The 13,398-nt window shown below is 43.9% G+C and overlaps 2 protein-coding genes across 4 annotated transcripts in view; both read right to left on the minus strand.

Moving 5' to 3' along the window:
- Positions 1 to 5,051: 5,051 nt before the first annotated feature.
- On the minus strand, positions 5,052 to 8,054 carry LOC123482223 (pleckstrin homology domain-containing family G member 3-like). The gene is made up of 2 exons (XM_045209147.1): positions 7,388 to 8,054; positions 5,052 to 7,257 (listed from the first exon to the last, which is right to left on the minus strand). The coding sequence occupies exons 1-2, from the start codon at positions 7,926 to 7,928 to the stop codon at positions 6,431 to 6,433; spliced, it is 1,368 nt and encodes a 455-aa protein (XP_045065082.1). The 5' UTR covers positions 7,929 to 8,054; the 3' UTR covers positions 5,052 to 6,430.
- LOC121544964 (pleckstrin homology domain-containing family G member 3) overlaps positions 8,054 to 13,398 on the minus strand; it is a 69,212-nt gene continuing 63,867 nt past the window's right edge. For all 3 annotated transcript variants that reach the window (XM_041855238.2, XM_041855237.2, XM_041855239.2), the window contains 5 exons: positions 13,233 to 13,265; positions 12,466 to 12,476; positions 11,752 to 12,015; positions 10,654 to 10,764; positions 8,054 to 8,920 (listed from right to left, as the gene is read on the minus strand). In XM_041855238.2, the coding sequence (XP_041711172.2) occupies positions 8,060 to 8,920; positions 10,654 to 10,764; positions 11,752 to 12,015; positions 12,466 to 12,476; positions 13,233 to 13,265 (1,280 nt within the window). In that variant the 3' untranslated portion in view covers positions 8,054 to 8,059. The remainder of the gene's footprint in view (positions 8,921 to 10,653; positions 10,765 to 11,751; positions 12,016 to 12,465; positions 12,477 to 13,232; positions 13,266 to 13,398) is intronic.

Raw genomic sequence — 13,398 nt, forward strand, 5'->3', positions numbered from 1 at the left:
CAAGTAGGTATATTAGATTTCAAATATGTAGTTCCACCAGCAAAATTGGGATAATGTGGAATAATAAAAGTATGAGAAATAACAGTAGCCTAGCCTACTGTTCTTGCTGACAAGCACACTAATTATCCTTCAGAAAGTATTAATGCCCCTTGACTTAATCCACATTTTGTTGTTGTGAATTAAAAATTAATTAAATATATTTTTTGTCACCCATTTACACACAATACCCCATACTGACAAAGTGAAAATATGTTTTGAGACATTTTTGAAAATTTATTGAAAATAAAATACAGAAATATGTAATTTACATAAGTATTCAAACCCCTAAGTAAATACTTTGTAGAAGCCCCCTTGGCAGCAATTACAGCTGTGAGTCTTTCTTGGTAAGTCTCTAGAGCTTTCCACACCTGGATTGTGCAACATTTGCCATTATTCTTTTCAAAATTCTTCAAGCTCCGTCAAATTGGTTGTTGATCATTGCTAGACAACCGATTTCATGTCTTACCATAGATTTTCAAGTAGATTTAAGTCAAAACTGTAACTCGGCCACTCAGGAACATTCACTGTCTTCTTGGTAAGCAACTCGAGTTTAGCTGTGGCCTTGTGTTTTACATTATTGTCCTGCTGAAAGGTGAATTCATCTTCCAGTGTCTGGTGGAAAGCAGACTGAACCCGGTTTTCCTCTAGGATTTTGCCTGTGCTTAGCTCCATCCCGTTTCTCTTTTATCCTGAAAAACTCCCCTAAAATCCGTTAATGATTACAAGCATCCTCATAACATGATGCAGCCACCACTATGCTTGAAAATATGGAGAGTGGTACTCAGTAATGTGTTGTATTGGATTTGCCACAAACATAATACTTTGTATTCAGGACCAAAAGTTAATTGCTTTGCCAAACTTTTTGCAGAATTACTTTAGTGCCTTGTTGCAAACAGGATGCATGTTTTGGAATATTTTATTCTGTACAGGCTTCCTTCTTTTCCCTCTGTCAATTAGGTTAGTATTGTGGAGCAACTACAATGTTGATGATCCATCCTCAGTTTTCTCCTATCAAAGCCACTAAACTCTAACTGTTTTAAAGTTACCATTGCCCTCATGGTGATATCCCTGAGCGGTTTCCTTCCTCTCCAGCAACTGAGTTAGGTAGGATGCCTATATCTTTGTAGTGACTGGGTGTATTGATACACCATCCAAAGTGTAATTAATAATTTCACCATGCTTATAAGGATATTGTCTTCTTTTTTATTTTTACCTATCTACCAATAGGTGCCCTTCTTTGCGAGGCATTGGAAAACCTCCCTGGTCTTTGTGGTTGAATCTATGTTTGAAATTCACTGCTCAATTGAGGGACCTTACAGATATTTGTATGTGTGGGGTACAGAGATGAGGTAGACGTTAAAAAATCATGTTAAACACTGTTATAGCACACAGAGTGAGTCCATGCAACTTATGTGACTTAACCACATTTTACTTCTGAACTTATTTAGGCTTGCCATAACAAAGGGGTTGAATACTTATTGACTCAAGACATTTCAGCTTAATTAATTTGTAAACATTTCGAAAAAACATGATTACACTTTCACATTATGGGGTATTGTGTGTAGGCCACACAATCCAATTTAAATTCAGGCTGTAAAACAACAAAATGTGGAAAAAGTCAAGGGGTGTGAATAATTAAATATATATATACAGTACCAGTCAAAAGTTTGGACACACCTACTCATTCAAGGGTTTTCCTTTATTTTTACTATTAATAGTGAAGACAACAAAACCATGAAATAACACATATGGAATCATGTAGTAACCAAAAAAGTGTTAAACACATCAAAATATATTTTATATTCTTCAAAGTAGCCACCCTTTGCCTTGATGACAGCTTTGCATACTCTTGGAATTCTCTCAACCAGCTTCATGAGGTATTCACCTGGAATGCATTTCAATTAACAGGTCTGCCTTCTTAAAAGTTAATTTGTGGAATTTCTTTCATCTGATGGAGCACTCCATCACTCTCCTTCTTGGTCAAATAGCCCTTACACAGCCTGGAGGTGTGTTTTGGGTCATTGTCCTGTTGAAAAACAAATGATAGTCCCACTCAGCGCAAACCAGATGGGATGGCGTATCGCTGCAGAATGCTGTGGTAGCCATGCTGGTTAAGTGTTCCTTGAATTCTAAATAAATCACAGACAGTGTCACCAGCTTCACGTTGGGAACCACACATGCGGAGATCATCCGTTCACCTACTCTGCGTCTCACAAAGACACGGCGGTTGGAACCAAAAATCTCAAATTTGGACTCATCAGACCAAAGGACAGATTTCCACCATTCTAATGTCCATTGCTCATGTTTCTTGGCCCAAGCAAGTATTTTCTTCTTATTGGTGTCCTTTAGTAGTGGTTTCTTTGCAGCAATTCGACCATGTAGGCCTGATTCACGCAGTCTCCTCTGAACAGTTGATGTTGAGATGTGTCTGTTACTTGAACTCTGTGAAGCATTTATTTGGGCTGCAATTTCTGAGGTTGGTAACTCGAATGAACTTATCCTCTGCAGCAGAGGTAACTCTGACTCGTCCTTTCCTGTGGCGGTCCTCATGACAGCCAGTTTCATCATAGCGCTTGATGGTTTTTGCATCTGCACTTGAAGAAACTTTCAAAGTTCTTGAAGTTTTCCGGCAATCGGGAGAGAAGGGCCTTGGTCAGGGAGGTGACCAAGAACCCGATGGTCACTCTGACAGAGCTCCAGAGTTCCTCTGTGGATATGGGAGAACCTCCCAGAAGGACAACCATCTCTGCAGCACTCCACCAATCATGCCTTTATGGTAGAGTGGCCAGACTTTGAGAAACAAGATTCTCTGGTCTGATGAAACAAAGATTGAACTCTTTGGCCTGAATGCCAAGCGTCAGGTCTGGAGGAAACCTGGCACCCTCCCTACGGTGAAGCATGGTGGTGGCAGCATCATGCATCATGATGTTGTTCAGCGGCAGGGACTTGGAGACTAGTCAGGATCGAGGGAAAGATGAACAGAGCAAAGTACAGACAGAACCTTGATGAAAACCTGCTCCAGAGCGCTCAGACTGGGGCGAAGGTTCACCTTCCAACAGGACAATGACCCTAAGCACACAGCCAAGACAACGCAGGAGAGGCTTCGGGACAAGTCTCAATGTCCTTGAGTGGCCCAGCCAGAGCCTAGACTTGAAACCGATCTAACATCTCTGGAGAAACCTGAAAATAGCTGTGCAGCGATGCTCCCCATCCATCCTGACAGAGGTTGAGAGGATCTGAAGAGAAGAAAACGAGAAACTCCACCAAATACAGGTGTGCCAAGCTTGTAGCGTCATACCCAAGAAGATTGGAGGCTGTAATCGGTGCCAAATGGACTTCAAACGAAGTACTGAGTAAAGGGTCTGAATACTTATGTAAATGCCATATACGTTTTTTTTATTTGTAATACATTTGCAAAAATTTCTAAAAACCTGTTTTTGCTTTGTCATTATGGCGTATTGTATGTAGATTGATGAGGGGGAAAAAACTATTTAATCAATTTTAGAATAAGGCTGTAACCTAACAAAATGTGGAAAAAGTAAAGGTGTGCAAAATGTGGAAAAAGTAAAGGGGTCTGAATACTTTCCGAATGCACTGTATATACACACACATACAGTAGCTTTGGTAAAATGGATCATATCTTTTGAACGGTTTAGGCTAGAGACACACTGTTTTCAGTAAATTAATGGTGAAACCATGAGTCACAAATCTATGCTCAGTTTTCCTCTATGACATACTGCCTGGTGGGTAACGTGTCTACGCTCAACACTTACATGTGATTTATGCTATCAGAATACGAAGATCGCATTGAAAAGACGGGTCGAGACGCACAAAAGTCGCTTTGTGGTGTGATAGTGTTCAGATCTGGCTGATCACTTCAGGTGGTGGTCAGGGATGCATTGTGTGCGGATTTCTGGATGCAATCAGGCTACCATAAGCGCATACAGTGGGCGACGTAATCGGCACTCCTCCCACAAGTCTCCAGAAAACGTGTGTTTTGGGACTGAGAGGAACCTTTTCATTATAATGTTGGAGAAAATATGTTCCTAATGTGTGAGGAACGTGTTTGCTGCCTCATAAATGCTAGCTAATATTTAGATTTTTTTTTTTTTGTTTGGCTAGAGTTATGCTAACCCGTTTGCAATCCCTTAAGCATTGCTTGCTAGCTACAGAGGTCAGCTGGCTAGTTGGCTACAGTAGAACTACTGCCATCAGTTGTTGTGTTATCATATTTTGCCTATTCCACCATTTGTAGAATGTATACTGGCATTTGAATGTAGTGCGGGAAAAGGGAATCCGGACACACTGTGGACACATTTATACTGAACAAAAATATAAACGCAACATGCAACAATTTCAATGATTTTACTGAGTTACAGTTCATATAAGGAAATCAGTAAATTGAAATAAATTCATTAGGCCCTAATCTCTGGATTTCACGAATGGGCAGGGGAACAGCCATGGGTGGGAATAGGCCTACCCACTTGGGAGCCAGGCCCAGCCAATCAGAATGAGTTTTTCCCCACAAAAGGGCTGTCCGGGTGGCTGGTCTCAGACGTTCGAGGAGGTGAAGAAGCCGGCCAGATGTGGCGGTCCTGAGCTGGCGTGGTTACACGTGGTCTGCGGTTGTGAGGCCAGTTGGAAGTACTGCCGAATTTTCTAAAACGACGTTAGAGGTGGCTTATGGTAGAGAAATTAACATTTAATTATCTGGCAACAGCTCTGGTGGACATTCCTGCAGTCAGCATGCCAACTGCACGCTCCCTCAAAACTTGAGACATCTGTGGCCTTTTATTGTCCCCAGCACAAGGTGCACCTGTGTAATGATCATGCCGTTTAATCCTCTTCTTGATATGCCACACTTGTCAAGTGGTTGGATTATCTTGGCAAATGAGAAATGCTCACTAACAGGGACGTAAACAAATGTGCACAACATTTGAAATAAATAAGCTTTTTGTGCGTATGGAACATTTCTGGGATCTTTTATTTCAGCTCATGAAACATGGGACCAACACTTTACATGTTGCGTTTATATTTTTGTTCAGTGTAAATGTAAGTGTATAGATGCATGACACTTTCGGAATTCCATGATCAGAACTCAATGATCAGAAGCTGTATGAACTGTCAAGTCTAGACACAGCCTAATGGGATCATATCAGACATACAAACCAGGTTTCATCTGCCACAGTATCTGTTAAAGATGTCTACAATTAGTATGACGAGTCTCCTCTCTAATGCCCAGGAAGCTAAGATTCAAACTCCCATTACAGCTCTGCAACCGTTATGTCAAAATATGTTCAAATATGGACTTTCGCTGAGCTATCATCTTAATTTACTCCCGTTACGGCCGGTATGTAGCCTACTTCCAAAAAAAGTCAAAAAAATTTACAAGCAACCAAAAACATGCCTTCATTCATTTTTCATATTAGATCATTTTTCCTACTGACAAAAGGAACCACAAATAATTATGTACATTTAATATCTGATTTTATTGAGAATATAAGCCATTTCAAGCATTAAATTATTCTGCGCAGTTTCTGGATTGGAAAAGTCTACAACTATTGGTCAATATTTGTATGAAGACGATGATCATTTTATAAATAACAAGGGAAATATATAAGAATCAGAAAAACAGTTCCAGTGATGTATGAAAACAATGATAGTGCTAGATGTGGCACAGTGGGCTGAATAGTAGACAGCACAGACCATATATCTCCCATTATGACAAAACTAAGGGATAAACACTTTGGTCAAAGGTCAAATAGGGATGAGCAAGTCCTAATGGCGCCGTCTTGGCTGTAAATCTGCAGTAATCACTTAGATGGTGGCACAGCCTTCCAGATTTACTCCCCTTTATATATTAATTGTTCATTCCCCGAATCTCTTTTCACCATTTCCTTGCTTATGACCCTCACACTTGAATCACAAATGGAGGGTGACCATTGCATTGTGGGAGAAAATATTCTAAGTGATCCAGCAAAAAAAAGGAAAGTGGTAATCTGGACAGATCTACGCTCTAATACGCTGACGTTTTTTTTCCTCAAATATTAAACAAAACCAGTTTCATACTCATTCTCTTTACATATACAGATTTCATGATGGTGTAAGAACAAGACAAATGTACACGTATTTACACATTTTACAAAGTCACAACATCATTTCCCATGGGGTGCTCTCTTGACAGTTCAATATCCCTTGTAGATAACACCAGAGGTTACATTACCACAAATCATACCAGTAACTGAAAAGATAACACGGACAAAAAGGAAGTAGAAAATAATTTTGGAAATCATAAAACAGTAGCAGTTGTTACTGGACAATATTCATATGTATCAATGTCAATTTCATATTTAGGTAAGAGAAGGCTTGTTTCATGATTTACAGATTGCAATCAAATAGGCATGGTCTTTACAGTTTTCAAGTGTTCATGTGTTGTTGAACCCAAGTTCTGGAATTTCACCCGTAAGTTTTTTACCAGACTACCCTCAGTATTTTTGCCTGAAGTCAGTGGAGACCCCTTGGCACAGTACTGGTAGTCGAGGCTTTTCAAGATTTTGAGTTGGCCCTTTCCTTTAGCTCCTTGCTCCTCTACTCTCTCCTTCCCTCCAGTCTCCACTGGCCTTGCGCCAGGAACCCTCTCCACTATAATAACCTTGTGCTCGTTGGGCAGGGTGGTCTGACCAGCCACGTAACAGCTCCTCGTGGGCACCTGGAGGTTTTGCAGTTCATGTAGAGGCAGTGTTCCCAGCATGTGATCCAAAGAGTTCCACCTGCGCAGCGGGGGCTGGGGCTTAGCCTTCCCCACAGAGCCACCACCCCGGTGGGCCATGGATGACGTAGTCTCAAGGGAGTCTGTTAGGGCACTGTTAATTTCTGTGGAGCCGTTGGAGCTGGATGAATAGCCAGTGGGGCCCCATGAGGTGCTGAACCCCTCAGTGCAACTCTCCATCCTCTCTGGGACGGAGCAGCTACGACTGACAGGTGAGGCGTGGGAGGAACCCGGGTCCAGCCTGGGGTTAGTGTATTTAGAGCGCAGCTCCTGGACATCTGGCCAGTGGAAAATCTCTGTCTGCACTGGGCTCGGAGGACCGTTGGGACAAGGGGACATGACCCGTGAGCTGGCCCCAGAACTGAGGCTTGGGGCTGGGCTTGGGCTCCTCAGCTCATGCACGACCACCTGCTCATAGGAGTTGAGTGACATCATCAGGTTAGCTCTACCTGCATACACAGAAAGACAGGGCAGAGAAAAGGGACAGCGGTTTTATAATTTCAGCTTTACAGAATAGAGTATCATATCAAATCATAACGGATCAGCAAAACATAAAAATAAATAAATATGAAAGCTTACCCCAGTCTCTCTTTTGGACCTTCTCCTCGTAGACAGCTGGCAGGTTCTTGAGAGCAAGGTGTTTCTCAGCCTCCCTGTTTCTCTGCCTCACCACAGGCCTGCTGTTCTTGATGCGCTGGCTGTACTGGCGGGCCAGCTGGAACACCTTGTTCTTCATCTTCTCCATGTCCTGCAGGATCAGGTCCTCCTCTACCCCTGAACACAGACTGATTATCCTGGGGAGTGGAGCGTCACTGACCCCGCCTCTCTCCCAGGACTTGGGAGTCTTATTCTTGCAGGACTCATGCCCTGAGAAGGGGTCTGGGGCGATTGTGATGGGTAATTGGACTGGGGATTCCTCTGAGACACTGCCCATGTTTGACTCCTCCAGGATCCTCATGGGCTCGATGTACTCAGCTTCAGGGCCATTTCTGCTGGTTCCCCCCTTCCGGGATAGATGTGATCTGGGATGGACAATTTCCTCTGTACCATTGGAACCCTTGGGTTCCTCAAGGGTCCCATTGACCTCCTCCATCTCCAGGTCTTGCCACACTTGAACCATGTCCGAGGAGGGTCTGAAGAACTCTTCCCCATCTCCAACAGGAGCATCATTGACTCTCTGGGACCTGGGCTTTGGGTCTGCAGCTCGCTGTAGCTCCAGCACAGGGGTATTATTAGTCCTCTGCTCTTTTTCTAAGCCAGGAAGGTCGAATACTGACCAGAAGGTGGGCCGGATGTTCGGGGGCTCTTCCGGTGCCCTGGAACCACCTGGTCCTGGGGTTTGCCATTAAGCTGCCGGCTCAGGTGTCTGACCAGGCCTGCAGGGATATAGGACAGGCTCTCCCTGCGTGTGATACTGAAGCTGGCGTCCTGGTGCTCAGCATGTTCGTAGTACCTCCTGATCTTGTGAATGAGTATCCGGTCCTGCTTGGAGAGAGTGGACCGGCGCTCCACCTCCATGAGGTGGTCTGGTCTAGGGTCAGGCATCGAGGTGTTGGCCTCGAGGAGCAGTGGGGGCTCTGGGGTGGAGTTGACCAGGGTCTGGGCCTTCTCCTGGAGCATGGTGCTCAGACCGGGGTTGCTGCTGCTCCTGCTGCCCGGCTGAGGTGTGGGGCAGCCCAGGGAATGCAGATCCTCTGAGACCACCAGGCTGCCTCTCCGGGACAGGCTGCTGACAAAATGCTCAGCAATTACACTGGCCTGGTCCAACACAGAGGCAGGTAGGATACTGCTGGTCTCAGTCCGCACCGCCCTATCCTCCTCCTCCAACTCCGAACACTCTCCATTGGTCGCTGATGAGGAGTTCATCTCGTCCTGTTGGTGGGCAGAGCGGTCACTCTTCTCCTCTTCATCTCTGTATCTCTCCTCCTCTTCTCCCTCTCTGTACCTCTCCTCTTTCCTCTTCTCAGGCTCCGGTGTCCGAGATGTCTCAAGCTGTCTGGGAGGCAGGGTGGGCAAGGCATCAGGCTCTGTGTATAGGGGTGGGTTCTCCTCACTCTGTTCCATTACCACTACCTTAGGAGCACTGCTTTGAGGGAGCACCTCCACATACGCCTGGATTAGGAGGAAAGAAGAGTCAATATTAACATCAGGATGGTTAAGGCAATTTGGATATGATAAGCCAACAGGTGCTGATGTTAAAATACCCAGTCATTATCTGGCATTTGACCAATGAGCCGAGTTAAATGATCAGGCTAATCTTCTACAGCAGCCATGACCTCTGATAGTAGCACATGTCGTCTAATATTCTGTCAAAGGAAAGGACAGCATAATGGATAGTGTGAAAATGATCAGGACATTCCTCAAATACAATTGCCACGGGCCATGTCAAACACCCCTGCTGAACTCATAGCAATTTCAAAAAACACCAATTTGACTCGTGTGCAGTTATAACAGACTAATTTCCAGCCACCGTCTGGCTGTGATGGTGGTGGTGTGTGTGTGTGTGCAGGGAGCTGCGGGAAGGAGATAAGGGAGGGATGAAAACATCTTGTCACACTCGGCTTGGAACCCGCCGTCCCACAGAGCGCCCAGGAGACGCAGGTTCTATTCCCCGTCCCAATATCAAAATGCTGCATTTCTCACCATGAGAGATGACAGGCGGCAACAGCATGGAGGAGGGGATGTTTTCATTTACAGGACATAAATACACAACCCCCTAGAGCTGGGATGATAAACAAAAAATTACCGATACTGCCCTCTTACCGAAGCATTTTGTTTAGGTCGGTAATAGTCAGTGATTTTGCTACCCAACGTTCCTGCAATTTTTTTTGTTCTAAAACCATAATTTGGTCAACAGTAATATATGCATTATGTTGATTCATACTATGAAAGTATCTGCCTGTCCCGGTTTCTTTAGCTGTCAGCTGATGTGTGAGCGAGCCACTCCCTCTCCCCACTGTGCGCACAGAGGAGGGAGAGATGCATTAAGCACAAGCATCTGACCGTTGCTCAAAATGCAATTGCGGGAAAAGGACAGTTTTCAAAGCAACTACTGTTCTAGTTACAGAGAGGAGAGTCACAGCTTTTTGTGAGTATACAATTTATTTCTCACCTGTTGAGTTCATGGCACCACTGTACAACCGGAGTAGGCTAGGCTATGTAGTATGGTTTTGATGCGCCTGTGGAGCCGAGCTGAGTGCGCCATTTTCGCTGAATAGGCCTACATCAAGTAGCCTTCGCCTAGCACTGGAAAACGTAGGCATTAGCCTACATTTACTGATAGATGAATCAATTAGCCTACATGGCTATCTAGCAACAAGATCATATCTAGTGTTTTGAGTTTCCACTTCCTCAGGTGGTGAATAATATGCATGAAGATGTCGGCAAATTCATCTCTAAAGAGCCCAAAATAAATCAGACAATTCTGGATCCTATTTTGACAGGTTGCACATCAAAATATCAATCATGCATTCCCTGGATATGTTAGATGATATAGCTCACCAGTGCACTACTGTCAGGGGGTGCTGCAGCACCCTCAACACCCCTACTTCCTGCGGCTATGCCCCCTAGTTGTAGGCTATTAAGATGCCAAGAGGACTTATCGGAACAGAACAGGGCTCATCTTTTGGGCCAACTATCAGTCTTCTTTGCTGGATATTTCCTAAATTCCCATCCCTCTCAAAATATTAAATACTTTTCTGAAAGCATTGCCTGAGAGATATAGAAGAACCAAAAACATTCATCCATTCAGAAGGATCTCTTGAAGCTTAGTCTCTCGTGACTGATTTGGTTCTGGGTGCAGAGATCACCTTAACTTTGACCCAGCCAGTCCAAACTCTCCATACCTGGTCAGCGAAGGCCTCCACTGTAGCCATCTCACTGATCTCCTGGGCTGATGTATCCATCCTCTCCCCCATTGGTCTCTTCTCATCTACAACCTCACAGTGTTCTTCATCCTGGGACAGCAGAACACATTATGAAGGGGACTGCAGCACTGTGCCTTCTACATGGCCAAAATCCATACATTGGAGTATCACATAAGACTTAAGGCTCTGTCCTCTGGTTCCAGACAGTCACAATACTGATTAGCATTGGGTTGTAAAGCACCTGTGTGACAATACATACATTACATAGACAGCTGACATTCATATTAGAGATATTCAAAGTTCAGGCCATTTTAATCCCATTACAGCAATTAACCTTTAAAAACCTCCTCTTTGGGAATAATGAAAAGGGAAACCTTTTAACTAATGTGATTACCAAAGAACCTATTATCCTGACTCCCTGATTTGACAGCCAAATTCACCTTTGAAGTCATACATCAGCTCTGTGGATCCATTGATTCAATGCAAATGCAACCGCCAAATAAGCACAAGGCTAATTGCTAACTTCTAATTAGTCATTTCTACAATGTTGATTTTGGGTCTGTAACTCCCCGCAACACAAGAGAGAAAAACATGGTAGTATGCGTGTTAACCCTTCACTTCTAAAAAACCTAAAATTCTAAACATACGAAGCCTTTTAATGACTTGAACACATCAAATCTATATTTATAATCTACATAATACCATCACTTTTCCCCAACATTAAATTAAGACAAACATGATGAATCATAAATCTGATCTCCAGTGACCAGATCTTTCATGCTACTGACTGTTGTTACCATTCCTGGAAGGTTTAGTCCATGCAGTTATTGTGTGAGTGTGAAAGCCAGAAGCATTCCATGAGTATGGCAAATGGTAGCTGGGTGTTAGTGAATTACATCAAGGTCGAGGTAAACAGAGAGAGATTGTTGATTGGCAAGCCAATTAAATGGCAGAGAAAATAGGAAACCCATTGGTGGCAGTGCACCTCACCGTTGTGAACCGAGCGGAAAGCAAAGCCCTGGCCCTATAGTGCCAGCAGGAGATGGCTGCCAGCATAGAGCTGGCAAAGTCGGCTACCTGGTCGTCCTCCATCAGAATATCATCCATGTTTATCTCCCCCTTCTCCTCCTCAGTCTCTTCCTCCTGCTCAGTGCCCCCCTGGTGGGGCGGGGACCCTGGCCTAGGGTCCTCACCGTCACTGGGACATAGCTCCTCCTGGTCCTCCTGTACACTAGGCCTCTCAGCCTTGGGCTTGCCTAGACTGGAGCCCAGCATACCGACACTAGCAGAGGGCTGCAGGGAACGCCTGTCCCCCAGCAGAGCACCTTCACTGTCTGCATGCTGTAGTGTGAAGTCACAGAGAGTTGAGGTGTTACTGCGACGCCAGCATAGAGCTGTTGTGTTTTGAATGCAATTGCAATGTTTTGAAAAGGATGGTATCACTGTGACTGCTTTAGCATGGTGTGAGATATGAAGGCACAACAATGTGTCCAAGCCAGCATGCTGTCCATCCCGCGCTGTGAACGCATTACATCATCACTGAAAACCCTGAGACAAACATTTTACTAACACAGTTTAGCCCAATACGGCTTAGAGTAGCAGTTCCTCTCTTTTGGTTCATTTCTCTCTGAATGGAAATGCAGAGAAAACCTTGCTGAGTCAGGGTCAAACCTGGGAGAACAACATTATCTCACTGGACACATTGAACTGAGTCAACTGTTTCTCTTTTCTGCACAGAGAAGAAAAAAAACATGGCAGGGAAACATTTTCTTTCATCATTGGGAAGCTTACCTTCAGAATGGCTGCAAGTCAGGAGGAGAAAAATAAAGGAGAATGTCAACAATATTGCCAATTCAACAAACTCCATTTATATAAAGTACTGTAATAATATCTTAGCAAGTTCATTGGATAAACTGTGAATGAGAAATGCCTCCTTTCAGAGACTCAGAAATGATGCAATTCACAAGGACAGTCCTCTCTGACCGAGGAAGAAAGAACAAGAAAATAACTTCATTAGGTTTGTATCTAAATTGATTTGAGAGGGCGTAAAGACTCCAGAGAGACAAGACAGAGGTACTTAGTTGTGTCCTTTCATTACTGGACAATTAAAATGCATGAGAGTAGCGCGAGCCACAGATCTAAAGCCAGGACTGAATTTGACTATTGAAAAGAGCTTGAGCATGACAAAGCCTTTCAGTAACATGGCCCATAATTTACATCATTATGGGTGAGCTAGGGCAGAGGGGAGTGCGGGGGTGAGAGAGTGGAGTGAGGGGCTGGCCTTTTGATCTGGCTGTCCAGGGGTCTATCTAGGGCAGAATGAAAGTATGGGGTGAATACAGAGACTTCGTACGATGACAGAGAACCTGAATCATAGCAGCAGTGGCTCCAGTGTAATGAGCAGCTGCCTGGTCTGTTAATCTGGTCTCAATGTTTATTTAACATACAAATCTCCTCATGATAATGAACGACAAGGACCTCTTTAACAGACTGTTTAAGATAACTATTATAGATAACAATGAAAAGGAAAATAGTGGCATCATTGTTGCCTTTGTTACCTTTGGTTGTCCTCACAATCTGTTTCGCTGGTTCTAAAATTTGAAAAAGACATGGTCGAAGCATAGTGAATATATTTGTGGCAATACTGTTTACTCTTCTAGACAGATATCACACAAGCAATGAGCTTCTGAGACACAAAACCAAACAAATGTCTAACCAAGGAGT

Source organism: Coregonus clupeaformis, chromosome 29 (genome assembly GCF_020615455.1).
Source record: "Coregonus clupeaformis isolate EN_2021a chromosome 29, ASM2061545v1, whole genome shotgun sequence".
In the NCBI taxonomy this organism is placed as follows: domain Eukaryota; kingdom Metazoa; phylum Chordata; class Actinopteri; order Salmoniformes; family Salmonidae; genus Coregonus; species Coregonus clupeaformis.

Coding starts and splice junctions, on each gene's coding strand:
- LOC123482223 (XM_045209147.1), bottom strand. CDS start 7,928: ATGGTTCAAGTGTGGCAAGACCTGGAGATGGAGGAGGTCAATGGGACC. Junction 7,258..7,387: donor GGTCCAAAAGAGAGACTGGG/GTAAGCTTTCAT, acceptor CTGTGTATGCAG/GTAGAGCTAACCTGATGATG.